Source organism: Lepisma saccharinum, chromosome 10, assembly GCF_977018435.1.
Source record: "Lepisma saccharinum chromosome 10, izLepSacc3.1, whole genome shotgun sequence".
NCBI lineage: Eukaryota > Metazoa > Arthropoda > Insecta > Zygentoma > Lepismatidae > Lepisma > Lepisma saccharinum.
The window spans coordinates 3,619,892-3,646,346 of NC_139238.1; the positions used below are offsets into that span (position 1 = coordinate 3,619,892).

The 26,455-nt window shown below is 40.8% G+C and overlaps 1 protein-coding gene across 1 annotated transcript in view; it reads left to right on the forward strand.

Annotated features, from left to right (window-relative positions):
• The window catches only part of AstA (allatostatin A), a 90,811-nt gene extending 69,077 nt beyond the window's left edge, over positions 1-21,734 (forward strand). The window contains exon 2 of the mRNA XM_083129481.1: positions 19,762-21,734. Coding sequence (XP_082985607.1) covers positions 19,762-20,861 — 1,100 coding nt within the window. The 3' untranslated portion in view covers positions 20,862-21,734. The remainder of the gene's footprint in view (positions 1-19,761) is intronic.
• Positions 21,735-26,455: the final 4,721 nt, after the last annotated feature.

Sequence of the window (26,455 nt, forward strand, 5' to 3'; positions counted from 1 at the left end):
CAACACGATGGCGTGGTGGTATTCTGTCACATTGTAGTTCGATATCCGGTGGAGGATGAGGGGAATATTGACATATGTTTAAATTGCCATTGCAATAATGTGCAAATTGCACCTGGGATTGTTCCTTGGTGCATCTTGATTCTTATTTTGCACTGCTGTCTTTCATTCCACTCTCTGCCAACAGGTGTCTCTGACATCTGTGTGCAAATGGCTGCCGCCTGTTCCTGACGTGCTGCCGTGTTTACTGGTGGAAATCACGAGAATAGTGGGTGGAAAATCTGTGTAATGGATTTCACTCTATCGCTATACCTGCTGCAAAATTAGTTTGGTATTGTGAGCTGAAGGAACACGCATCACGGTGTTGTCATATCGTGCGGTACGGCATGGTACGCAGTGCAGCCATCTGACGCTGTGTCGAGGAAAACGTGTTATGAAAAGGAACAACAATGATGAAATATGTTATTGTCTTTCGAGAGAAACGGAATAACAATGATGACAACAATGATGAATGCGTTATTGTTTTCTCTCTTCATTTTCATCTTCCTTACAACATGAACGAATTAATGAAACGAGCATTGTTTACAGGTTACCTTTTCAATCCATTCTGAAAATATTAAATATATACACTTGCAATAACCATTTACTTCAATGAATCATCCTATCCAAACCAAACTCCTTGATTACAAGGTGACGACGTTACCATTACGCTATCGGGAGACACAACACTTTGGAACAAAAGAAATAGGAAGCTCTTCAGATTTGTTTTCAGTGATCGCAAAATGTTCAGGAAACTTTTGCCACTCAGATCAACAGATTTGCCAGGAACCTCTGATAGCAATATAGTGATTTTTTTTTTACATGGTTTGTCTCGGGTGGAGACAGGTATACGTAAAACATACGAGGTTAGTTTTAATCGAAGAGAAATATTTTTAATAGAAATATGCAGATAGAACAATGAATACTATGATTAAATCGAAATACATCGTAACGCACAATGCATTGCAAAACAATAAAGATAGTATATCTGAAAGTCTTTTGTTTCTAGTGTAATGTCCAATCCCAATCATCACTTGTTATTTCAATAAGCAGTGATATTACCAAATGCTTGTGGAATGTGATTACATTCCATACAAGATTGAACAGACGCTATTAAGCCCACAGATACAGTATGAAGACTGAAATCAACTACTATGCAACATTTTGAAATTGAATTATATCTTCAAGATACGCTATCAGCACCGATTCGTGATATAGTGTAAATTGAATTCGAAATATTCGAAAATACGCGTAATTGTGTTTCCGCAAGTATTGTTTTCAGCTCAAATGTTTTTCTTCGTTTCTATACTGGTGTGTGTGTGTGTGGGGGGGGGGTTAGTGTTCGATTAAGAATTATCTTTCAAGCTCGTAACATTGCAATAACAATTCTCTGAGGTATATTTAGCCGTTCGTCGTGATGCAGTGTGTAACGCGCTACGATGCCACAGGTTCGAACGCATGCATCCATTCCATAGCTCATCTTCATCGTCGCGATTAAAGTAAGTGGTAGAAACGCGACGCAAAATAAGCTGAGTTCCACAATCACCAGGGAATCTCTGGAGCAAGGGAACGAAAACAAGTCCTCTGCGCAAGAAGCTACTCGAGAGGACTCGGCCAATGAGAGGGGGAAGTGAGTGCATGGAAGGGAAAACGCGGCTGTAGCTACCCACTCGCTTTCTCCCTTTCTCTATTGTTATGTGCCCGACCTTGTGGCCGAGTGTTTAGCACATCGCGCTGCGACGCCAAGGGTCCCGGGTTCGAATCCCGGTCGGGCTTGGTTGTTTGTGAATGTCCATTCATCAATTTCATCATTTCATCACTCATCCCCATCTTCGCAAATTAGCCAAGAGGCACAAAACGTGAAGTAAAATAAACTAAATCAAATCAAATCAAATCAATCTATTGTTATGCGTTTTCTTGCTCCACAGATTCCCTGGACAAAATGCAGAAATCAATAAATAAAGGAACACTAGCATTGAGGCGCATCACGTGTTATGTTGGGTGGAATGCCACAAAACCGATGCAAGCATGTCACAACATTCCGGGTGTGAAAAGATGCATTTGTTTCTTAAGAATAGATTTCCTGTCGCACGATATAACATTTCCCTAACGTAAAAACTAATATCTTGGTTTAAACTTTTGTTACAAGTCCACCTTGTACACAGATAAACTAATCGCGACTGAACCTACACTTTAAACCAGTATGTGCCTCCGCCGGGTATCGATCTCAAAAACCTTTGATGATCGTATAGGAAATCAGAATAGCATTTGATCGGCATGAAAATTACAAGGTACAAAGTGCGAACATTGTTTGTTCACACAACAGATCTATTGATATAAAACTGTTTATTGCAAGTGCAGTTTTGTGCTCGGTAAGCCCTTCGAGACTGGACCTAAAATTTGATTAGTCGAAGTCAGAGGCGTCTCCTGAACGCATGCGGTGCATGCTGCGCATGCGTCAATTGTGGGGAAAAGGACAGCTTGCTCTGCGACGACATTAATGAGCATTTCTACATTCTAATTTCTTCATATAGAAGAAGTATTTATTTTACACGAGAGCGCTCAACTAAGCTTATATTACATTTCTTGGATTTGAAGTGATGCATGCGTCAATTGTGGGAAAGGAATTATTACTTTCTTTCACTTCAGATCCAAGAAATGTAATATAAGCTTAGTTGAGCGCTCTCATGTAAAATAAATACTTCTTCTATATGAAGAAATTAGAGTGTAGAAATGCTCATTAATGTCGTCACAGAGCAAGCTGTTCTTTTCCCCCACAATTGACGCATGCGTAGCATGCACCGCATGCGTTCAGGAGATGCCTCTGCCATTATCAATTTCATTATATCACTCAACCCAGGGCCATCTTTAATCCGAGGGGGGCCCGGAGCCTTCAAGTTGGCAACCCTGTAAACCGAAACGTCAGCCGGCCGATGTTACTCTGAAGAAACATTAAAGAATGAACGTCGAGACATAAAAAAGTAATAATGTTCTTCAGCATATTCATCCCGTAATCACTACAGTCACTGAAATTGTATCGCTAGTGTATTCAGCGTTATTTTTCGTAAGTAAAGCAGTAAGTTGTAAAAAATATACATTACATTTTTTTAGCAGCATTTCATGGAGCATTCCGTACGTTTCACATGTGGTGAACCGTCGAATATAATAAATATCCAATATTGATGTCATTAATATTCTTAATTATCATATGCAAAATAAATAAGGACTAAAAGTGGTAAACGTTGTAAGTGCCAAAAGCGAAAGTGTTGGGAAATCGCATCGTTCCGCACATCAGCCCGTAAGAACGTGCACACTAGTGACCTCTTTACACTCCCTTTGAACTACTAAGAGGGCTGCCAGCCACATTTCACGTTTACCACATTTAAAGCATGGCACATTTCTCAGTTTAACGTGGAAAACGATGTTTGAATTATTGTGGCACTTACAGCGTTTACCAATCTTAAAGCATGTTTACGAAAAGAGCAAAGAGAAGTTGTGTGCGCATGAGGCACCACACGTTAAGTTCTTACTTGTATTAAGTACAAGGGTTAAACTACAACACTCAAACAAGAATTCGGGAAACAATAGAAACTCAAACCAACCTCTAAGAGCATAAAACTGCCTAACCTAACAAAACAGTAGAACACAAAAACACTAATTCCTTCACTGTAACATATCTCCGCAAGAGAAAAACAACGGAAATGTAACACCTTCTAATTTCTAAGCCATCCAAAATTATCGACCTTCTCACAGGAAGTACATAGTCTCCAGCACTTGGCATTTTTTTAGCCTTGTACATACATGGGCTATATGTTTATCACCACAACTACTTTGTACGTCTTACTTTTAGATCTTGAGGCCAGTGTGTTAGATCTTCCATTATTTTAATATTTAGTTGTTAGATTCGAATGTCATTCCGAAATGCTAGCAAATGAAATAAGGGCAAACTACACATTATTGGAAACTTCCATACTGCGTTTGAAATGCAAAGTTGGCCTTCAATTTTCTGCTTATTTCCACTTGCATCGTAATGTCAATCTTCTGTCCAGATTTGGAAAAAGAAAAATATACACAAATTCCCTTGTTTCTTTAAGAGTCAATGTCAGTTTTGCTATTCGCGCCCATGCTATGTAGCTGGATGTTAAGGAGGCGGCGAGACAGCGTTGCCACATTTCAGGATTCCGGCCTTAATAAAGCTGGTCGTGCTCAAGCTCATCTTGGCGATTAGCCGAAAGTGGCCAAAAAGCGACATAAAATAACAAAAGCAATCAATCAATTATTTGAGTACCTTATGCACACTCTTCTCACAACAACACTTATGTGAATACATCTAAAATTAGATCTTAGCCACTCGTCTGTAACAAAACCACTGATCTCTTGTTTACAAGGCAACACTATCGGATAAACTTATGTGATTTAGCGCAAGTTAACGGTTTCAGATCACAATTATCCAAGTCTCAAGTTCTTTATTTCTCGTTGACAATTCCTGTATGGAAATCCTCTTTCGTTTTCCTTGAGTATCGATTGAAAAACGGGAATATTGGACTTTCCTCCAGGTAACATTCTTTTAATTAATCAGGCTAATTCACTGAATCACGTCTTCTGCAGGGATCTTCATTAAATACCTGCGAGAGAAGGTTCTTTCTCCGTGTTCGTTTTGTGATCAAATAGTATAATTATGAATAGCTTTTGATCCCTTCTGAGCATTTCAATGATAATTATTCCACTAATTAGATTCGCGAATGAATATCTTCTTGCAACGACTTGCGAAATACTCTATTTTTTTTGTAAATAATGAACGTTTTCCTCCTACAGGAAAGTAAAGTTTAACGGAAAGGAAATTTCGTTCATGAAATTTCCGATTTAAATTTTGTATCGTTAGTTTCCCTTGCGATGTATACCTTTGCCAAGTTTTTGCACTGTGGCTCCACCTATATGTTGAATCATAAATGGATTCTCTCCAAAGTACGTGTACAACAAAGAGTATGCAAATATGGGACTTAAAATTGGAGTTATTAAAACTTGAAGTTGTAAGGATAATTCTATGGATAATTCTATATCCTTCACAACATATTGTTTATCCTATCAGAGATAATGAACTGAATTAAACACCAACCATTGACAAAAATAACTATTCCAATGTTTAGTGAATTTTAAATGAAATAAACAAAGATAACCATGTTTTGTTTCACGGTACATTCCTTCATCTAATTCTAATATATTTCCAATAAAAAAGGTAAAGCTGGAAAAAACCCGGAGGAACATGGATTGATGAACAATATGTACTTAAAAGTTAAAAGCACCCTGTATATGAACAAAATACGCTTTCATACCATCCATTTTGGGCTAAATATGACACGGTAAAATTATGAATTCCTAGTAATACTGGTAATCAGTGGCGGATTACCAAATAGGCCCACTAGGCACGTGCCTAGGGGCGGCAACTCTTGGGGGCTGCAAATCTTTTTTCCAGAATATCAAGAATAATAAAAAGTGTCTTACGTACACAGTGACAATTTAGACCTATGAAACCAATGTTTCAAATCAACGGTTTGCAACACTTTCGCTTCATACGAAAGAAACCTTGATGTATCGGATTTATGTGTTATCAAGAAATGTTTCGTCTGTTCTCCCTCCTTCAGGCGCCAATCAATGTGTTTTTAACACTTGCTGTGGCTTTTATCGCTTACAATGGCAATGCAAACCGCCCAGTCTTTGTTGGTTTGTTTTTGTAAATACATACCCCTCGATCCTCCACTAAGCGTTTGTTAATGACCAGGCAGGAAAGAAGACTGATTGTTTGAAACTAGCATCTGTAACAATGCCAGTCTTAAAAAAAATAAACACTGCTGATAAGTGAGTGAGTGAGTGCAGCTTTTGTCTTGCTGTATTCTCTGGCTGGTGCATTCAGTTTGTTGCTAGTGCGTTTGCGATTTGGTGTTTTTTTTTTATGCAGCAGGCAGCATGAAGCGAACAAAGTCAAGTGGGGCGGCTTATCGTAAACTTGCAAACGAAAAGCGTGAAAGAGAAGCAACCTTACAGAAAAATCTTGGTACAGTGGACACGTTTTTTAGGCGAAAGGAACAACTGATTTCCGAAAGCAGTTCAAAAATTGAAATGGAAGCGGCTACATCGAGTGAACTCTGTGAAACGCAAAATGTCAAAAATATTGTGGGTTTAGTGAAGGAAGAAAGTGCACCTGAGGTAGTGTCCCCTCAGTTCGTAGGAGTTCCTGATTGTGAAAGTGAGAGTGCAAATTTCGTTAGTGACGATCCTGCCGAGTGGTGTCTGAATGAGTCTACAATTGACATTCTTCTAAGACGTGGAATTAATCAGAATGCTGAAAACGATTTTTTTAAATCACAAAGACTCATAGCAGGTAAGACAAGATTTTTAAATAATAGTGTTTTTTTTTCGTAAACTTGTAAATGGCGAATCAATTTTGCGGAATTATTTGGTATATTCGTGCAGCACTGGTGCCGTTTATTGTGCATCATGCAGGTTGTTCAAGGTCAAGACAAACATCGCAACTCACGGCATTTCAGACTGGAAAAACATTTCAAATATTCTAGCATCACACGAAATATTCTGAAGAACACAAAAACTGCGAGTTGGCACTCTTAACAAGGCAGAAATCTGTTGGGACCTTGGAGAACCATTTTCAATCACACATTCAGACGGAACTTATGTACTGGGTCAGTGCAAATAAGTTACTACTTTTATTTTGAGAAGGGCGCACATTAAGTTTGTGCCTAGGGGCGGCGAGGAAGCTTAATCCGCCACTGCTGGTAATACTCAATAGAACCATCAACGTGTTCACAAAAGTTAAAAATGTCTATAACCTGCTGAAACGAATTACTCCATAGAAATCTTATAACACTAAATCTTATAGGAACTTCAATATCTTACCATTACAGGACATAGGGTAAGCATTAATCAATGATTTGCACCCTATTTGAAAAATATAGCTCTTTGTTACATAATTGCAGGCAAAAGTAGGTTAGTAAGTGCTAATAAATCGCTGGTGTTTCAACAATACTTTATTGATTTCGCTGGCGCAAGTCTTGCTAAAGTTATTGCTACTCGACAGTGACATCTATGAAGCAGTGCAAGACAAACATGCATGGGTTTATCGGCGTAGGTCAGTTTGAATTAAGCTGATAACATTCTTAGAAAGATAAAGACTGGGAGTGTCATTCCGTTCGTACAGCTGCACGAGGAACTGACAATATACTCATATGTCAACATGAAGGAAGCCAAGCAACCGATAAAACCTTATTTCGGTACTAGACTACACCGGTTACTTTTAAAAGTAAGTTACAGTTGTCACGTACCTAAGGAACAGTGTAGGAATGAAGTTTGCGGAAATTAAAGATAGATGGCAGCACGAGGTTAAAGAAGTTAAAGAATAACTGGTATAATTAAAATCGATGAGAAGAATGTGAAATTAGGTGAAAAAATGGTGAATGCTAGTTGTTTGTACACAAGATGGATAAATAAATAAAATATTACATATATGTATTAGTATTCTAAGCAGATCTAATTTCTCACAAATAATAATCGTAACGATCAGATATACCGGAAACACATTTCTTGAAATTTACAGGAGAAAAGACGGGAAAGTACTTACGGAATTTAGTTCTTGTGGACTTTCTGAAGCTGGGAAAAGTGTTTTTTTCGAATTGTGCAAGTTATTCGGCCTGTAAATAAGGTATTTTTCGACATTCATGTATCTCCGTTGCAAGATAGCTCGTGCCACCATTACCGTCGACTACGTGAATCAAATGTTATGTGCGTTCGATTACGTAACCCCCTGTCAGTGTAGCAACCACGCGGTAGTTTTACAAGATGACGTGTGAGCGGGATTTTTTTTTCCAATTTAATATTCTGTTTGCCTAACCTAACTGAACCTAACCTAAACTTCCGTGAATGGTTTGTGGATTAAAAACAATCATTTTTCGGTTAATAAGTGTTAGTGTAACAACCACGCGGTAGTTTTACAAGATGACGTGTGAGCGGTTTTTTTTTTTCAATTCAATTTTCTATGTTTTCCTAATCTAACTGAACCTAACCTAACTTTCTGTGAATGGTTTGTGGATAGTTTGTGCGGCATTTATCGGTTCATAAGTTTGGAAACACTGCATATCAGCTGACGATATAGCTTATCAGCTGACGATAGACAACGTGAGTCAAAATTTGCCGCCAATTAGCAAAGACCAATAAATACTTATAATGTTAAAAATAACGCTTCTTTCATTGCAAAAAAGTAATCCCTAGTTGAAAAATGTTCCGCTATGCATATGTGGTAAGTAGAAATGAATTTTATTTAAAAATAAACGAGTTAAATGTGTTTGCGGTATATCTAACTGGTACCATTATAAAATAAATAATTGTAAGAAAGGAACAGACGAGAAAAAATATCAACATGTTAAGATAACGCCCTCGAATAGTGGGAAGACTATAGTTCTAGCAGTCGATCCTCCCAGGGAGGGGATAGACGCCGAATTGCTGTAAAGACGACAAGTTACTGAAGGATGCCGGGTTGCTGTACAGACGTCGAATTGCTGAGAGACACCGAGACAATGTGAAGTGATTAAATTATAAAATGATATACAGGACTTGATATTAAAAAATAATGAAAATTTATGGTCCTTCATATATGCATTCTATCCAAAAGAATATCATATCTATTTTTCTATTTCAATATCTGGTCTTATTTCTAAGAACACATAACCTTGATGTATAGCCGTGATATGAGTTACCTAAATAGAGTACAGTTCCTCATTTTAGCAAATAACTAGAATCGCTGCGAGTGGAGGGGCTCTATCTGCGCCTTGAAATAAAGGCGAACACTCAAAAGAAGATTTCAAGACTAAATCTGTTCAATAAAACTGGAAAAGGTGCTTTAGAAACGTTTCCGAACTCAAAGTACTGCTAAAAAAAAAAATTCGTTTCGCAAGGATTGCTCGGATTGCAACTAGAACTGCAGCGAAACGAGACAAATTGCATTTCAAACATCTTCTGAAGTCCTTACTCAATACAGAAAAGGTTTATGTGAAGAAAAAGAAATGAAGGGAATCACGAGGAACCTTTGGACATCTGAGAGCCAGTCTTTCAGCTAGAATCGCAACGATTTTGAACTTAAAGGATCTTGGAACACATCCACGTTGCTATGAAGTCTCTTTAGACATAAAGGACGGTTGAAAAGTAGGTTATTGCTTTCAAAGTAAATTCTGCTTCAACCGATAACATTGAAACGCGTGTTCATCCACAGAAAGTAGATTGTATCTCGGCACTCCGGACATGCTTTAGACATTTCGTTAATGCTATTTGAAATCGTTAGATGGCACTGTAGGTTAATTGAATATATATCTTGAAATTTCGCTCAATAAATTGACTTCGACTTCATTTCTTTCAAGTTTTATGTGAAAGTTATACGGGTTTTTAAATATCTAGTCTTCAGAAATATTCAACTGGGTAGAAGTAGTTGTTTGAACATAAAATGGCAAACTGTCTAGTACCATTGTGAAGTATTCAACTTGAAAAATATGCGATTTTATACCACGCGACGCAGTTGTTTATGCCCATTCTTTTAATAGCCAACGTTGCAAACATGATATTCATGAATGCTGAAGAGATTTTCTCTGGCAATCAGCCAGGTGATTTCCGGATTTCCAGGAAATCACCTGGCTGATTGCCCGAGAAAACCTCTTCAGTATTCGTCGCCAGGAAAGCGTCAATAATTATTTTATGATATTCACGTTGAATTATTACTGTTTAGAATCTTTATACATGCCCAAGATAAAGTTATACTTATATTTTCTTTAATTGATTCAGTGTCACTTAAATGAACACTTGCCGAATTAGCTTTTTATTTAATTTATGTACAGATAAGCTAATCGGTACTGGACCTACAGTTTAAAGTGAGATCCGAACCTAAATGTGTCGAAAACCCTTGATTACAAGTCAACAACTTTACCACTGCGCCATCCAGGAGACCAAGTTATTTATTATTAAAGAAACACATTGAACGTTCTGTCCATAGGTACTCACAATCCCCTTATATTGACGGGTGAAACAGCCTTTCTGTTGTAGTGCACGAAAAAGTTGCTCGTTTTCAGACAAAAATAATGTCACTCGCAACCATGATTTTTCTTCGTGGCTGCACAAAATGCAGAATAAAATGATAGTAACAAAAAGGCGTTCCTTCCTATACCCTGTCTCGATTATCTCTGGAACAATAGCTGCAGAGATGGGATGGGGGAGATCGAAAGGGAAGAGTGAAGCAATACACGCTGCTGTGAAGGCTGGTAACAGCAGTCGCTTTTCCCCCTCCACACAATCCCGTTCCCTCTCACGTGGTCATTGTTGGAGCCGTCTCGCGTCACAGAGACTTGTTTTCGTTCGCTTGCTCCAGAGACAACCGGGACAGAGGTGTACTTCAACATGCTTCGATGCTTACCCTTCCTCCCATAATTCGATACAAATAGAGAAATATTGAAGCTACACCCTGCACAACAGAAGAATAACGAAAATAGGACATAATTTTGATCAGATAGGAAGATTATAGAAACGAACTTGAAAAGCGAAAATTTTCGGCTCCCCACGAGGAAGATTGAAATTTGCTGCTGTCTATTGCTCTTGTCTAATCTCACGGCGGGCGCTCATGCTGGCAAGGGATACGCAGCAGACCAACCGCACAACAGCGGTGGCGCAGAGAGTTACGACGTGGCGGGGGAAGTACTACAACCTTAGTGACAATGAAGTTCGACCAGTCACAAATATAGGAGTGCGTTGTGAAAGAAGGAGAACACATGCATATGCTGAACATATTTTATTCAGCAGGCTACATGGAACAAAGGAAAACATAAATTTCCGCTGCAACGCAGCAATGTATGGTGTCCACACAAAATAAAACATTTTCGTCCATCTACACGTGACATTGAAGTTCGACCACTGTTAGAGGGGATCCTGTTTACCATGGTGTGACGCCGCCCCGTCGGCGAATAACTGTGGCAATGCGTCGGGGCATGCTGCGGACGAGTCGTTCAAGGTATTCCACATCGATGCGGTGCCATTCCTCCTGCAGGCAGGCGATAAGAGCAGCCACTGTCGTGGGTCCCCTCTGTTGCACACGTCGCTTAAGAACATGCCACACATTCTCAATGGGCGAGAGGTCGGGACTCGACGGTGGCCATGGCAGAGTTTGCATGTGATGGCGAGTCAACCATTCTCTTGTCAGCCGCGCTGTATGAGGCCTGGCATTGTCGTGTTGAAAGATGAGACGCCGCCTGTGGAACAGGTGCCTTCGCATTGTGGGAAGATGCCGCTCCAGTATGCGTGTATAGACGTGTGCATTCACAATGCCCTCACAGACGTGTAGTGGGCCAACCCCAGATGCCGTCATGCATCCCCGTACCATCACTGACGCAGGTTTCTGTACCCGACGTGCATAACATTTTGCTTCATTCTGTTCCTCCTTCCGACAAATGACTGTTTTCCGTATTTTCCCGTACACAACATTGAAACTGGATTCGTCCGTCCAGAAAACCCTGTTCCACTGCCGAAATGTCCATCCCCGGTACATTCCTGCCCACCGTAGTCGATTGCCTTTGTTCAACATGGAAAGGAAGGGTTTACGTTTCGCCTTGTACACTCGGTAACCGCATCGCTGTAGATAACGGCGAATGGTTCTGGTTGACACTTCAATGTGAAAGCGTTCTCGAGTCCACAGTCGTAATTCGGCCACAGAAACATGATTGTTGGTCCGGATATAGCGCCTAAATATCCGTAGGTCACGCACGCTCAGCAGGCGTTTTCGACCGGGGGCCTTACCTGGCTCTGTAGTAGCCGTATTTTGGTGGTGTTTGATGATGCAGTGGACGGTTGACTTGGGTAAGTTTAGTTGGCGCCCTATTTCCCGTTCACTGAGTCCATCCCGTTGCAACTCCACCACTCTTCTCCTCACGGTGTTGTCAATAGGTTTGCCCCTGGCCATGGTGATGTGATGATGCACTGCGGTTCCTCGGTGCACAGCACGCGCTTATATACGGCGGACTCCCTTATCGTGTCCGTGACGTCATGCTTCCGTCGAATGCGCCACTATCTGGAAATATACGTATGGGTCTGGTGCCTGGTCGAAGTTCAATGTCACGCGTATAGTTCCCCGTTTTCGTTCTTTACGTAACCCTGGGTGCAACATGCTGGGATCACGATTCTTGCCTGCTCACACGCCTCCTCTTACACACATGCGTCACTTCTGCGGGTCACCCATTCCACCGCCTATGCCTCTGTGCATTTAATCACGTATTCCTTTCTGGTCGAACTTCATTGTCACCAAGGTTGTACGTGAACCTCGTTCTACAGGCTGCTTTGTTCCTTATCGCGCTGGATTGGTCGCTTCCCCGCTCCCCACTTCCCTTGCCAGCATGTAGAGCGCCCGCCGTAAGACTGGAAAATAGTTATAGAAATCTAGAAACAAACTACGTCCGGCACTTTAGCGGCTTATAATGAAAATTCCTCTGCAACTCTTGTCCATCTAAGAGCCATAGTGCTGTGTACGAGTTGAAGTCAGAAAGTAAGATTCCCTAATTAATAGTAGAGCTGCTTCTTGGCTGAGATGAAACTTAAATTCTGATCGGTAGATGGCAGTGGCTATCAATGTCTGTTCCACGCGAATCCTGATAAACAGTCATTCAAAATTATGAACAGAACAATAGATATTAAATAGGGAATGTTATTTTCTAACTTTCTCTTGTAGATTAGTTTGAAAGAGCAAAAGGACATTGTTATATTCATGATGTTTGAAAAACGGCGCTTACTACACGTAATATACGTAAACCGATTTTAATATTCAGGCCAGTCCACGCGTATCTTGTTAATTGAAAGTGGGAAGAATTAGTTTCCTTTCCTCATTAAACGTGCACCATCAAAGAGGCCGACACGAGTCTACCCCCTTCTCTGCTTCTTTACAAATATGTTTACATAATGTTGACAAAAGGTTTTCGCATTTTTGTTTACGAGAGCAGGAAAGCGTGCTCAAAGAAAACTGGATTGTCGATTTCAAAGGGCGACTTTAATTAGCAGATTTGTATCTTGTAGATACACTCCAATGTTTGCATTTTGTTGCTCTGACGTGATATCAGCCATTCCAAAGATCGTTAGTACTTTAATCCTTTCGAGGGACTTGTTTTCCGGGAAGTAATCGCATCTGAACAAGCTCAGATACTGGAAACACTGCTAAGCAATTCCCACACAGCATTTACAATCTTTTCCGGGAATTTCCGAATCAAGCGACAAGTCTCTGCGCAAGTAGTGACTTGAGAGGGCTCGGCCAATGAACGCGTGAGAAGGGGAATGGGTCCATAGATTGGAAAGCGAGGCTGCAGCTACCAGCAGTTTGCAGCAGCGCACACTGCTTTGCTCCTCCCACTCGCTTTCTCCCCTTCTCTGCCATTATGCGCGATTGGCATATGTGTTTTGTCTTTCACGCAATCAGTTCAGTTTCCTTGTTTTTAAAAATATATATAGGGTGTTTGGGAAGAATCACTTAAGTTAAAAGCCTCCCCCATGGCGCAGTGGTAGCGTCATTGCCTTGTAATCAAGGGGTTCCGGGTTCGATACCCGGTGGAGGCAAAAGTGGTTCGGATCCAAATTTAAACTGTAGGTCCAGTCCCGATTAGCCTTACTGCGCATAAAGTGGACTTAAAATACCAAAACAAACTTAAGTTAAAACATGCAATTTTACAGCAGTGAGTTATTTATACTTATAATAGCAAATATTACAGCCATGATATACATATTGGACCATTAATGTTAAGAATCGTCACACACACCTAATATAAAATTATAGTCATAGCATTTTCTTTGACTCAGTGTGACTGAAATGAAGGTAGCAGGAAATCGCAGTTTGCGACTTACGTGCCTTTTCCTGAACATCATATTTTTCAAGTTTTATAATTCCTTGCCATGAACATTTTAATTTTTGGAATTTTCCTCCAATCTTAATTGTACCTTTCTTGCACTACTCCCCTATTCATCTACATATATAAAAATGGATGTATGTGTGTGTGTGGCTGTGTATATTTGTTTGTTCCGGAATAACTCTCGAACGCCTGGCGCAATTTCAACCAAACTTGGTACACGTATCACTTGCAATCTGGAATTAAATACTGTGAGGGTAAGACACCCCTGGCACGAGTGGGAAGGGGTGACATGTAAAAATAATCGAGAATATTAAATTCCGCACAAACAGACATCCTTGACTCCATGCAATCCGCACAACGATAGTGTTTCTTGGCTTGTCTAACATTCAGGCTGTCTTGCGAAACAGACCGATATTAGTGTGGAATCCATAGTTTTCGTGACACTCCCAATGCGGTTCAACTTCAAGTTCGTCACCTATCGGCATGGGGGGTGAGAGGGGGTGAAAAATAAAATGCCACAAATGACCTAGATTAGTGTCGAATCCATAGTTTTCGGAGTCGCTAAGCTAATTGGCAACATTCACGATCACATTTAAAATTAGTTACATTTTACACTATAGTTAGAATTCATTATTTTCCTGTCTAAAGTTGGACATTTCTATGGTATATGTACCCAGAACGTTGTGCTTGCGGCTGCTATTTTTGTTTGTTACAGGGACTTGAAAATTTCATCGGAGGCCAATAATGGAATTAACTCGAGAACATTTTCGAGCAATGATTTTCTATGACTTTCGACGTGGATTATCTCAACAGCAGTGCATCGATCAACTCACTTCGACTTTTGGCGATGAAGCACCATCTAAAAGCACTGTATATCACTGGTTTAGTGAATTCAATCGTGGTCTTCGTTCGCTCACGGACGAATCTAAAGAAGGCCGTCGGTTGTTGTGCCAGAAAACATTGATGCTGTGCGAGAACTGATAATGCAAGATCGTCATGTGGCATATCGTGAGATTGAGGCATCCCTGCGCATTATTAGTATGACTACCATACATAAGATATTGCATGAACATCTAGCCCTGAAGAAGATTTGTTCGCGTTAGATCCCGCATAATTTGACAAACGCTCAAAAAAAAAGGCTCGTGTCGATTGGTGGAAACAAATACTCGCAAAATACAATCGTGGTGCTTCAAAAGCCTTGTATAACATCTACACAGGTGACGAAACTTGGATCTATGCATATGAGCCAGAAAGCAAACAGCAGTCGACAGTGTGGGTGTTCCAAGATGAGCCAAACCCAACAAAAGTTGTTCGTGCAAGAAGCACTTCGAAGCAAATGGTCGCTTGTTTTTTTTTTTGGGGGGGGGGGATGGACATGTGCCTACAGTGCCACTAGAGAATCGTAGAACCGTCAATTCTGAATGGTACACAACCATTTGTTTGCCAAAAAGTCTTTGGGGAAATCAGGAAAAACAACCAGCGACTCAGGATCATTCTTCACCATGACAATGCGAGTTGTCACACATCGGTCCAAACAACTCAGTATTTGAAAGGTGAAAACATTGAATTGATAGGTCATCCGCTGTATAGTCCTGATTTAGCACCCAATGATTTCCTTTTGTTCCCGTACGTGAAGAATAAGCTACGCGGTCAACGATTTTCGACGCTATAAGAAGCGATTGATGCGTCCAAATGCATGTTTTCGAGATACCTCAATCGCAATGGATGAAGTGCTATGAGAATTGGTTCAAACGTATACAAAAGTGCATCGATCATCATGGAGAATATTTTGAAAAACAATAAAACCAAATTCAATGGTACATTTTTTTTTGTTTGTTATTCCGGATACATATATAGCAACCCTCGTATTACTCTCACATGTAGCAACATGATTGTATGGAGTGTCCACAAAGGTCCAAGGCGCTGCATTAAAAAAATGGGTTGTCAAGTAGGACATACACTGGCGCTATTTTAATGGTCATCATAAGAGAGATAGATATTAAAGAGAGGGAAGGAATTCATACACGAGAGAGAGATAGAGAAAGGAAGGAAATAAACAGACAGGCACACACACACACGCACACACACACACACACACACACACACACACACACAGAGATAGATGAAGAGGGGGAGAGCCAGAGAAAAATTATAGGAAATGGGGCAGAGAGAAATGAAGAAGAAACATGAGAGATAGAACAGAAACAAAGATTAGGACGAAAAAGAGAGAAGCAAAAGAAAGATTAAGAGAGAGAAGTAAAGGAAAGACGAAGAGAAATGCAGGAAGGGAAACAAACAGAAGTAAAACAAAGAGAGAGAGAGAGAGAGAGAGAGAGAAGTAAAGGAAAGACGAAGAGAAATGCACGAATGGAAACAAAGAGGGGTAAAACAAAGAGAGGTAAAACAAAGAGAGAGAGAGAGATAAGTAAAGCAAAGGCGAAGAGAAATGCAAGAAGGAAAACAAAGAGAAGTAAAACAAAGAGAGAGAGGGAAGTAAAGGAAAGATAAAGAGAAATGCAAGAAGGGAACAAAGAGAAGTAAAACAAAGGGAGAGAGAAGTAAAGGAAAGACGAAGAGAAATGCAAGAAGGGAAACAAAGAGAAGTACAACAAAGAACGAGACAGAGAGAGAGAAGTAAAGGAACGACGAAGAGAAATGCAAGAAGGGAAACAAAGAGAAGTAAAACAAAGAGATAGAGAGAAAGACAAAGAGAAAGGCACATAGAGAGATAATACGGAGAAAACGTCACATAAAGCAGAAGAAAGAAAACGAAAGATCATCATGTAAGGAAGCTATGTTGAAGAGAAAAGTTCTGAGACAGAAAAATTGATGCTACACGGAAATAAACACGGTAAATATAAAAGAGATGGATTTTGAAGAGAGAAGGGAAGAATAAAACGACCGCCGCAGTAGAAAGTCCCAATATGCAGCGCATTAAAGAATGTCGCTCGCACACGAAACTCCCAGTAAACACGGAAACGTCAGCTGCCTTTTTGTGGATGTGTTTATGTGAGAAAATCCCAAGAGCTTCTCCCAGTCCATCTTGGCCAGAGTAGGAAAAAGGAGAGGAATGAAGGGAGCGGAAGGACGCAGGTGGACAAAGAACATGGCGACGCTTTCGAGGGATTTGGGGACTGCATTTTAGGCGAACCATCCCCCCTCGCGGATTCGTGATGGAAAGGGATGTGATCAACTGTCATTTCCCGCGGGAGATGAAGTCCATGTGTGCCAAAGAGCTCGAAGCGTCCCTGTGTGAGGCAGGGAATGATGTGTTTCTTTCCTAGGGACTTTCTGGATTCTTTGAATTTTGATTTGATTCCTTCTGCGATGTTAACTAATTCAAGACGTGGTCGTACAGAGAATATAGGTTTGTCGTTGCGACATGAAGTACGTCATCAAATTCTGCACTGTAGATCTATCTATACCTGAATCTATCAATACACCCCCTCCTCCCACCCACACACATACATATACACGAGGTGATTCTGAATAATGGGGACAAACTTCAGCTGATTCCTGACAAGACAAGGAACAAAGAACTCCATACGAAAGTATGGCCGGTACTGGCGTACCCAGAGAGAGGGGGGTCTGATAGGGGCTACAGCCAGCCCCCTCCGAAATTTTAAGAAAATTAATATTTTCAAATAAAAGCAGTGAAGAACTTGTATGAAAAACCAGAGTGGTGAATGCAAACTTGACTTAAAATGAGCACTGTTTGTCATTTTTTGGCAGAGGAAAGTTAAAAATTTACGAAATATTTTATTGTATATGCCACCCCCTTAGAAAGCACCTTTACAATTCCAGCTCCTTCCGAAAAGAAATCCTGCGTACGCCAGTGATGCCCGGAAATGCATGTGTTCGAAGATAGATGGCACCACCCGAAGTGCCCTCGTAAGAGCACTAAACGCACGGCCATGAAATTAGGCGGGTGGCAGACGTTCGCGCTGTTGCCACGTCGGAGCACAACACCATGTGTTCGGAGGTTTCAGAGAATGAAATGTCTCGTTGTAGAGTTGGTCTTTGTAATTCATGGGATACAAACTGACACTATTTGCTCGAAAGGTCAGGGATGACACAAAAGTGCCCCGGAGAGAGGTCGGTCTGACGCTCGAACTAGGCAACGCAGCACGGTTGACGCTGCCACACAATGCGCGGGAACCAGCGACGTTTGTCCCGCTCTCGCTTTGCTTTTCGCATATGTGGCACCAGCGCAATTCTGCCCAGCCGCCTTTTTTCATGGCCGTGCATTTGGTTGCCTTAGGCTATTTTCACAATCTGATTTTGCTTTGAGAAATTTTATAAAAAGGAAATGAACACAAAAAAATATGTGGAAAGTCTACTAGATTCCCATCGCAATCATGCCCCGCTGATTATAACTGCTGTGTTCCTACTGAGCTAGCAACTCTGTGCTTGAACTATTTGCTGCATGAATTTCTTTCCCTGTGTTAGGCAACTGGTGCTCTTACGAGCGACTCTCGGCATGACGACGTGTAGTGCCATCTATCGTGAAAAGCTGCATTTCCGGACATATGGACCTTTTTGTTCCTTGTCCTGTCAGGAACTAACTTCTGAAGTGTGTCCCGATTGTTCCGATAGGCCAAACGTTACGATCGGATATTGATGTATTATTATCTGCACACAAAACAGTCACCTCGGAAACACAAGGCGGGAAACGTAACAAACGTTAACACTTTTAACTGCAGAATTCATACGGACCTCTATCGGAAAACCTGACTCCTAGCCACATCTAGCATCGCCAATCTTGACTTCCTTAGTGTGATTACCGCGTTATGGTTGTATACCTAGGTAAAGTGTAGAGTACTGAATGGGACCCCCCCATTTCCTCCCCGATGGCGTAGTTGTAACGTCGTCACCTTGTAATCAAGGGGTCCCGGGTTCGATACCCGGTGGAGGCACATGGTAAAGTGGTTCGGATTCCACTTCAATCTGTAGGTCCAGTCCCGATTAGCCTTTCTGTGCATAAAGTGGACTTAAAAACAACAATTACAAAAATATGATCCGCCCATTTTTGTGTGAAGATATATAGAATTGGTATAAAATGTTGACCCCCCAAAAAAATCCAATGACGCAGGCGCGTCATGAAATCCCCCCGTAGGCACCCCTGGTTCTAAAAACTTGAAGAGTTCTCTTACAAAAATAAGAACAATCCTTATTGTAGCATTATTGATTCAGTGGATATTTTTAATGGATGATATTTAATTTGACGTCATCACACAGTAAACATTGGGAAGAAACGGTTGAAGTCTGGCAAACACATTCGCACGTGTTAAGAAAAAGGGTCTGAGAAGCCTTTTTACAGCCTTAAATTTGCTATGTTTTATACTTACACATGCCTCATACATTCATAATAATCATACTTTGAATCACTTCGGCAAAGATCACACGCACAATGCTTACCCGGCATGCTTTCAACGCAGGGTCTGATCTCTTGCCCGAAATATGTCGACGGTCGTGATTTCACGCAATGAATTGTGGGTGGAGTTGTTCACTGAATACCTTCCATTGTTATTGACAGTACACTCTGTCCCGGGAATATTTGGAGCAACCGAAGAGAACAAGCTTCTACGCAAGCAGTGCATGGAGGGGGAAAGGCGGCTGCAGCTACCATCCGCGTGCACGGCCCACTCGCTTTCTCCCCTCATCTACCGTTTTGCGAGGCTTTGCTCCTCATATTTCCGTTACAGAGTGTAGTGCTTGATATTGTCATTTCTAATATATTAGTGTAAGGAAGCTAATCTATGCAAATGTTATAATAGAATAAATTCTTGTCTATTTTCAGATAACATGCCCTTTGCTTTCTGGTGCTGCTATGTTCTCTACCTGGTACTGGCCGCTGTGGCAGAAGACATACCCCTAGAAGCAGGTGCGTCATCAGGAGAACTCCCTGTGGAAGACCTGGACGAATACACCCCAGAATTATACAAGAGGTTGTACAACTTTGGTCTTGGCAAGCGGGCCTACTCCTATCAATCAGAATTCAAGCGTCTCCCAGTGTACAACTTTGGTCTCGGAAAACGATCGCCGAGCATGTACAGCTTTGGCCTCGGCAAGCGGGCTCCGCCCAGCGGGCTGTACTCTTTCGGGCTTGGTAAGAGGCTGGGGCCGCACGAGATGTACAGTTTCGGGCTCGGTAAGCGGTCCTGGCAGTACGACTACCCAGAGGGTGAGTTGGAGGAAGAGTACGATGCCGATATCGAAGACGGTAAGAGGAACAACAAGTTGTACTCTTTCGGGCTGGGGAAACGGGCACGGTCCTACAGTTTCGGGCTTGGCAAGCGGGATCCCAGCCGCCTGTACAGTTTCGGGCTCGGTAAGAAGTCCGGGATGTACGATTTCGGGCTTGGAAAGCGAGGAATGCGGGATTACGGCTTCGGTCTTGGCAAGAGGCCTTCGCGTCTCGCCAGCAAGTTCAACTTCGGGCTCGGCAAGCGCGGGTCCGAGGACGATGACGTCAGCAACGAGGACCAGTACTGGCACAACGATGACGACAACAAGAGGGCGGAGCATAGATTCGCATTCGGCCTGGGCAAGCGAGAGGTGACGCCGCAGGAAATCGCAGCGTACAAGCAAGAAATCAACAACGACGATGACAAGGCTGCACCAAAGAGCGAGAACAGCACGGACCACGCACCAAGCACCCACACCACCGGAACGTACCACCTGGTCAAGCGAGAGGAAGACGCCAGCAACTACTGGGTCGACGAAGACGAGGAACTTGAGAAAAGAAACCCGCGCTACAGATTCATAGGATTGGGAAAGAAGACATCTTACGACAACAGAAGCCCAGTTAGGAGAATGTACAACTTCGGCTTAGGAAAGAGAGTCCCCCTGTACGATTTCGGCGTGGGAAAAAGATCTGAACCGTCAATGGACCATTAAACGTTATTTTCTAATCTAAATTTATTTTCAAAAAAAGAAAAAAAGTACTATGAGATGCAAACCCAACAAACAATCCCTCCCAACAATTAAAAACACATCACTTCCCAACTCCAATCACTGGAAACTACTATATTGCTTATGCCGATCAATATCTATACGTGTTCAGAGAAGTAAACATTTCAATTACGAGAGCACACAGACATGGTCTGTTGATAAAACATATCACCATGTAAATATGCGACAATGTTCTCACGTACCATGCAATTTGTAACAATGCTAAAGAAATCGAAATGTAATACTTCTCTCGAGGTTTAATTGTGCCATGTACTAATAACAACAGTATATTTTCAACAAAACCAAGTAATTTCATTACATCTCCCAGCAACAAATAAAAAGTTTTCAAAAATGAAATCTTGGTATTGTACGAAATCATCACTGAATTAACTAATTTCCATCAAACTTTGTGACTTTAAAGATTGTGTACATATTAACTAATTTACATTATGATGGTGGTGAATTTGTTACACATTTATTTAATTCTGGTAATCCTTATTTGCAAACTGTAAGATCTGCTACGCACCCGAGAAAAAAAAATCGCTATACCATATAATTTTTTAAAGCATATATTTTGTTGGTTATCTAACTGTGAACATTAAAATACAGAACAGAAAAGGTATTGAAATGTAAAGAATTTGCACTAAAAAGCAATTTGAGTGGAATTCAAGTCCGGCCAAACCTAATATGTAATGTTCTAAAACAAATGTTTATAAACGTTGTGCACAATGTACTGTACCTTTGAATTGATTACTTTTGCTGGTGTTCTGTTATGTTAAGAATATTTTGAAAAACGAAAACAAAACTGAAATAAATTATTATTTTTCTTAACATGCACTTTGTTGACAATTTATTATTTCTTGTAAAAATGAAGGTTTCTTAGATACAATACGACGGATAGATGGTGAAGGAAGCTATTTTCAGAAATCGGTAAAAAAGGGTTTTACTTGGATTTCTCACAAGTTAACGTTGATTTTCAATAAATTTGGAAATATTTCTGCAGCACTTAACAATGGTATTTTTCTAAAATGGACAATGATGAATGCATATGAATTGGAATCTTTGTACTACTCGTTGTTACTTTTGAGAAGAAACATTTTGACTACACTCTACTGTTTGGAAATTGTATTGGTTTTATCTCAACGGTCATATTTGTAAATGTGATAAGAAACCATACTACTGAAAATACCTTATGTTATCGGGAGTACAGCTACAACTATCCATGGACAAAATAACCCCAGATCTACCACACAGTAAAGGAATTACTTCTCATAAGTCCCGTGGTTTTGCTCATATTAACTTCGTTCTTGTATGTGATTGCGAATAGTTCGTAATATTTGAGTCATAATATCGACTATAAGTCTTTTCTACTCTTACGGCGGCCGATCATCATCCTGGCAAGGGAAGTGGGGAGCGGGGAAGCGACCAATCCAACATGATAAGAAACGCAGCAGCCTGTAGAACGAGGTGCACGTAGTACTTCCACACGCCGCGTTGTACCTCTCGGCGCCACAGCTGTTGTCTGGTTGGTCTGTAGCATAATCTCCGCTTCCCACTTCCCTTGCCAGCATGAGGACCGGCTGCCGTAAGAGTGGAAAATACCTATAAAGACGAAATGTAACTTCATAGCTATTGCTAGGGCTCCTGCACAAGTTGGCTGACGTCATTCAGGACGTCAGTGATCATCGACAGATACTAGCTAACTAACTAACTCTCTAGCCTTCTTAAACCCGAAGGTTCATGGCTGCCGCAACACAGGCCTTCCATCTGTCCCTATCTTGAGCAAGATCTATATACTCTTTTCCATCCCTACCGATTTCCTTTAGGTCCATCTCAACGTTGTCCCTCCATCTTCGTCTCGGCCTTCCTACAGGTCTCTTACCATCTGGTTTCCCAACAAGAATCCTGTAAACTCCTCTTTCCTCTCCCATTCGTGCCACATGGCCTGTCCTCCTAAGTCTTCTCGATTTAATTATTCTAATAATATCTGGACATGAATACAAATTATGTAGTTCTAAATTATGTAACCTTCTCCACTCACCTGTCTCCTCATCCCTTTTAGGTCCAAAGATTTTCCTAAGGATCTTATTTCCAAATACTCTCAATTTGTGTTCCTCTTTCAATGTAAGGGACCAAGTTTCACACCCATATAATACTACAGGCAAAATTACTGTTTTGTATATTTTAACTTTTAGTTTCTTAGATATTAAACGAGAAGACAAAAGTTTATGAAGAGAGAAGTAACCCCACAAACTATCGACCTATTCAGCTCACATCAACCTTTAGCAAAATATTCGAACGCATCATTGTTCGACGCATACACACTTACAACCTCATAACCTACTTTCGTTGCACCAAGCAGGCTTTAGACCTCAACACTGTCCTAGATAATTTATTAAAACTCACGACTCGCATCACAAACCATTTCAACACTTCCAAACCATCCTGCCTAGTGCTATTCGACTTGGAGAAAGCATTTGACAACGTATGGCATACTGGACTCATCTACAAGCTCCATAAATTCCACCTAACGCTTTGCTATATCAGATTAGTCCACAGCTTCCTAACAAATAGGATCGCTTATGTCGCTGTAAATGGAGCGATGGCATACCCCATTTTCCCTTACTCTGGCGTTCCACAGGGTGCTGCTTTATCACCATTACTCTACATATTATACGTTGCCGATACGCCAAAACCCCCACATGTTTCTATCTACCAATTCGCCGACGACACCGCATTTCTCGCCTGTTGTTCAACCATCCAAGCTATAAACAAAGCTCTCCAACCAGCTATAAACTACTTCCAAAGATGGTGTGACACATGGCGTCTCACAATTAATGATCTCAAAACACAAGCATTGGTGTTTCTACAGACAGGCTGTCGCTCGAAGATCAAAAGGAACCCAACATTATTAAACATCAAAATACGGGGAACTCCAATTCTGCCTGCCACCACTGCAAAATACCTGGGAGTCATATTTGACTCCAAGCTAACCTGGAAACCTCAATTGCTCAACATCGTCCAAAAAGCTACAAATCGTCGGAGCCTGCTCAAACGGCTAATTGGAACATCCTGGGGACTCAACTCCCAGGTCGTCTTACATACCTACAAGGTTTTCCTTCGACCAGCAATTACTTACGGCCACACTGCATGGATATCAGCACCAGATTCATTCTACCACAAACTACAAGTTCTGGCAAGACATGCTCTTCGTTTGGCCTTCAGAGTAGTCCTACCAAGCCCTACACGGCTACTGTACGAAAGAATAACCTTTCCCGAAATCACAACTCACATCGAAGCCGTCCGTCACAAATATATAACTGGTCGAATGAACTCGCACCATCCACAACTTCTCAGTACAATGTACGAAGATGCTCTTCACGACTGCCTTCCTACATACCACTGCACACCATTACAGCATATTTTAATCATCTATACCTTCCTCATTGATTCCATCATCCTCCGGAACTACGGCATGTGATATATCCAACACACGTCGTATAAATAATCCATAGCAAACTATTACTTTCCTCACTGAAGTAACTTTCCCACTACCGTCACTGAATAAATAAGATCTGAATTAAATACCCCCAGAATAAGTAAATAGGTACCGTTCCTAATATACTAAAAAACACTTAGACCATAACTTTGCAAAAGAAAAATATTATGAAAACAATTCACCTAACAAAGAGAAGGTGTACCCTTCTAAATGGAAAACAAGGACAATAATAAAACCCTATTTCTTATATTGTTATTAATCAGACTTTTATAATTCTCTTTTCTGTCGTTAAAACTGACAATGTTATTTCGAATGTATTCGAACACCATGTAATATTCAATGGATTAACAAGCTTCGTAAGTGCTTCCACCTATTGAGAAGCTATGGACTTTCAAAAAAATTGCTCAATATTATAGACAGGTTTAAAAAAGACACAATACGTGCACAACAGATCCCAATCATTATTAATGTAAAGTGCTACTGATTATTAACTGCTTATCACAGTTCTATTAGCAAAAGAGAGATAAAATCAACTTTCATACCGTACTACAAAAAGTCTGAAAGTTCACAAGATTGAATCGAACACTGCACAAACACATCACTATACTAAAACGATGTATCGCAGTGTATTCGTGCATCATCGTGTTAAACCCGACGATGCACGAATGTCGTGAACGTCGTTTTAGTGTGTGATGTGTAATTTTTAACATGTCCACCTTTACACAATATGTAGAGGAAGAAATATGCTTTCTACACGTGGTGCGAGAATCTATTAAAATGAAAATATGCCACTTTTGCGAAGATGATGATGAAAGATAAGATGAAATGGTTGAAAGGAAATCAGAAAAATACCAGGTGGTTATAATTAAAGTGACGGTGTTCAGAGTGGTACAGCACGGGCTGTAATGAGAGTAGAAGTCTGAAACTTCGTAGACATGCTAATGAAGCAATGCGCTCGCGAATTATGCAAAAAAAAAGTTCCAATTCTCGCCACCAGAGTAAAAATGGCGCTGTAAGCAGTCAAAACTTGGTATAGTTACAAGAAAAACACTATAAATCGCAGAAAACAATACTCTTTGTAATAAAATATCCCTACACTTTCACTATTCGAAATACATGAACATTACTAAAGGAAAAAGCAACAAGCGTCACCAACAACAACCAGGGAGCTCACACAATGGTAAGGCAATGTCACCGACTTTGACGTCAGAGTTACGGAAAATTCCACGTTTTGACTGCTTACAGCGCCATTTTTTACCCTGGTGGCGAGAATTGGAACTATTTTTTTTTTTTTTTTTTTTTGCATAATTCGCGAGCGCATTGCTTCATTAGCATATCTACGAAGTTTCAGACTGCTACTCCCATTACAGCCCGTGCTGTACCACTCTGAACTCCGTCACTTTAATTATAACCACCTGGTACTACGCCACAACACAAACCCCACAAAGGATCATACTAGCTCTGAATCAAGACGCCAGAGCCTCGTTAGTCTGCAAAATGCATTAACATTTGGGCGTCTTTCGGAAGGCTAAAGAGCATTTGTTGTCGGAGCATATTCTATTATATTTACTCTAAACGCAATGCCTGAAAATAAAATTAAAAGAACACACGGTTGTCACTACTCTTAAACAATGAAAAATGCGTGTGTCCTGTTAGTACAGTGGGATCCATGAGTATTACCGGCAAATTGTCCATGACTATTTTCATTATTTTTTCTCTTACATCCTAGGTGTTTTTAATCGATGCATTTTTATGTATTCTAGTGCAGAAGTTGTCAACAGCTTGTTTTGAGTTTTCTTTTAATTCTTGAAGCTCTTATTGGGCCTTGGGCCAAATAAAGTGCATGGTGATGGACAATTTGCACGGTAATACTCATGGATCCCACTGTACATCATGGGTATTCATCATACTGAATATAAGATTGTTTATGATTGGGCATAAAATATCCTATTAGAAGGAACTCACCCCTTTGACCCCCTTCCCCCACGCGCACGCCTATGAGGCGAATACAGGAAAAGATGTATTATAAATAAATGGAAAA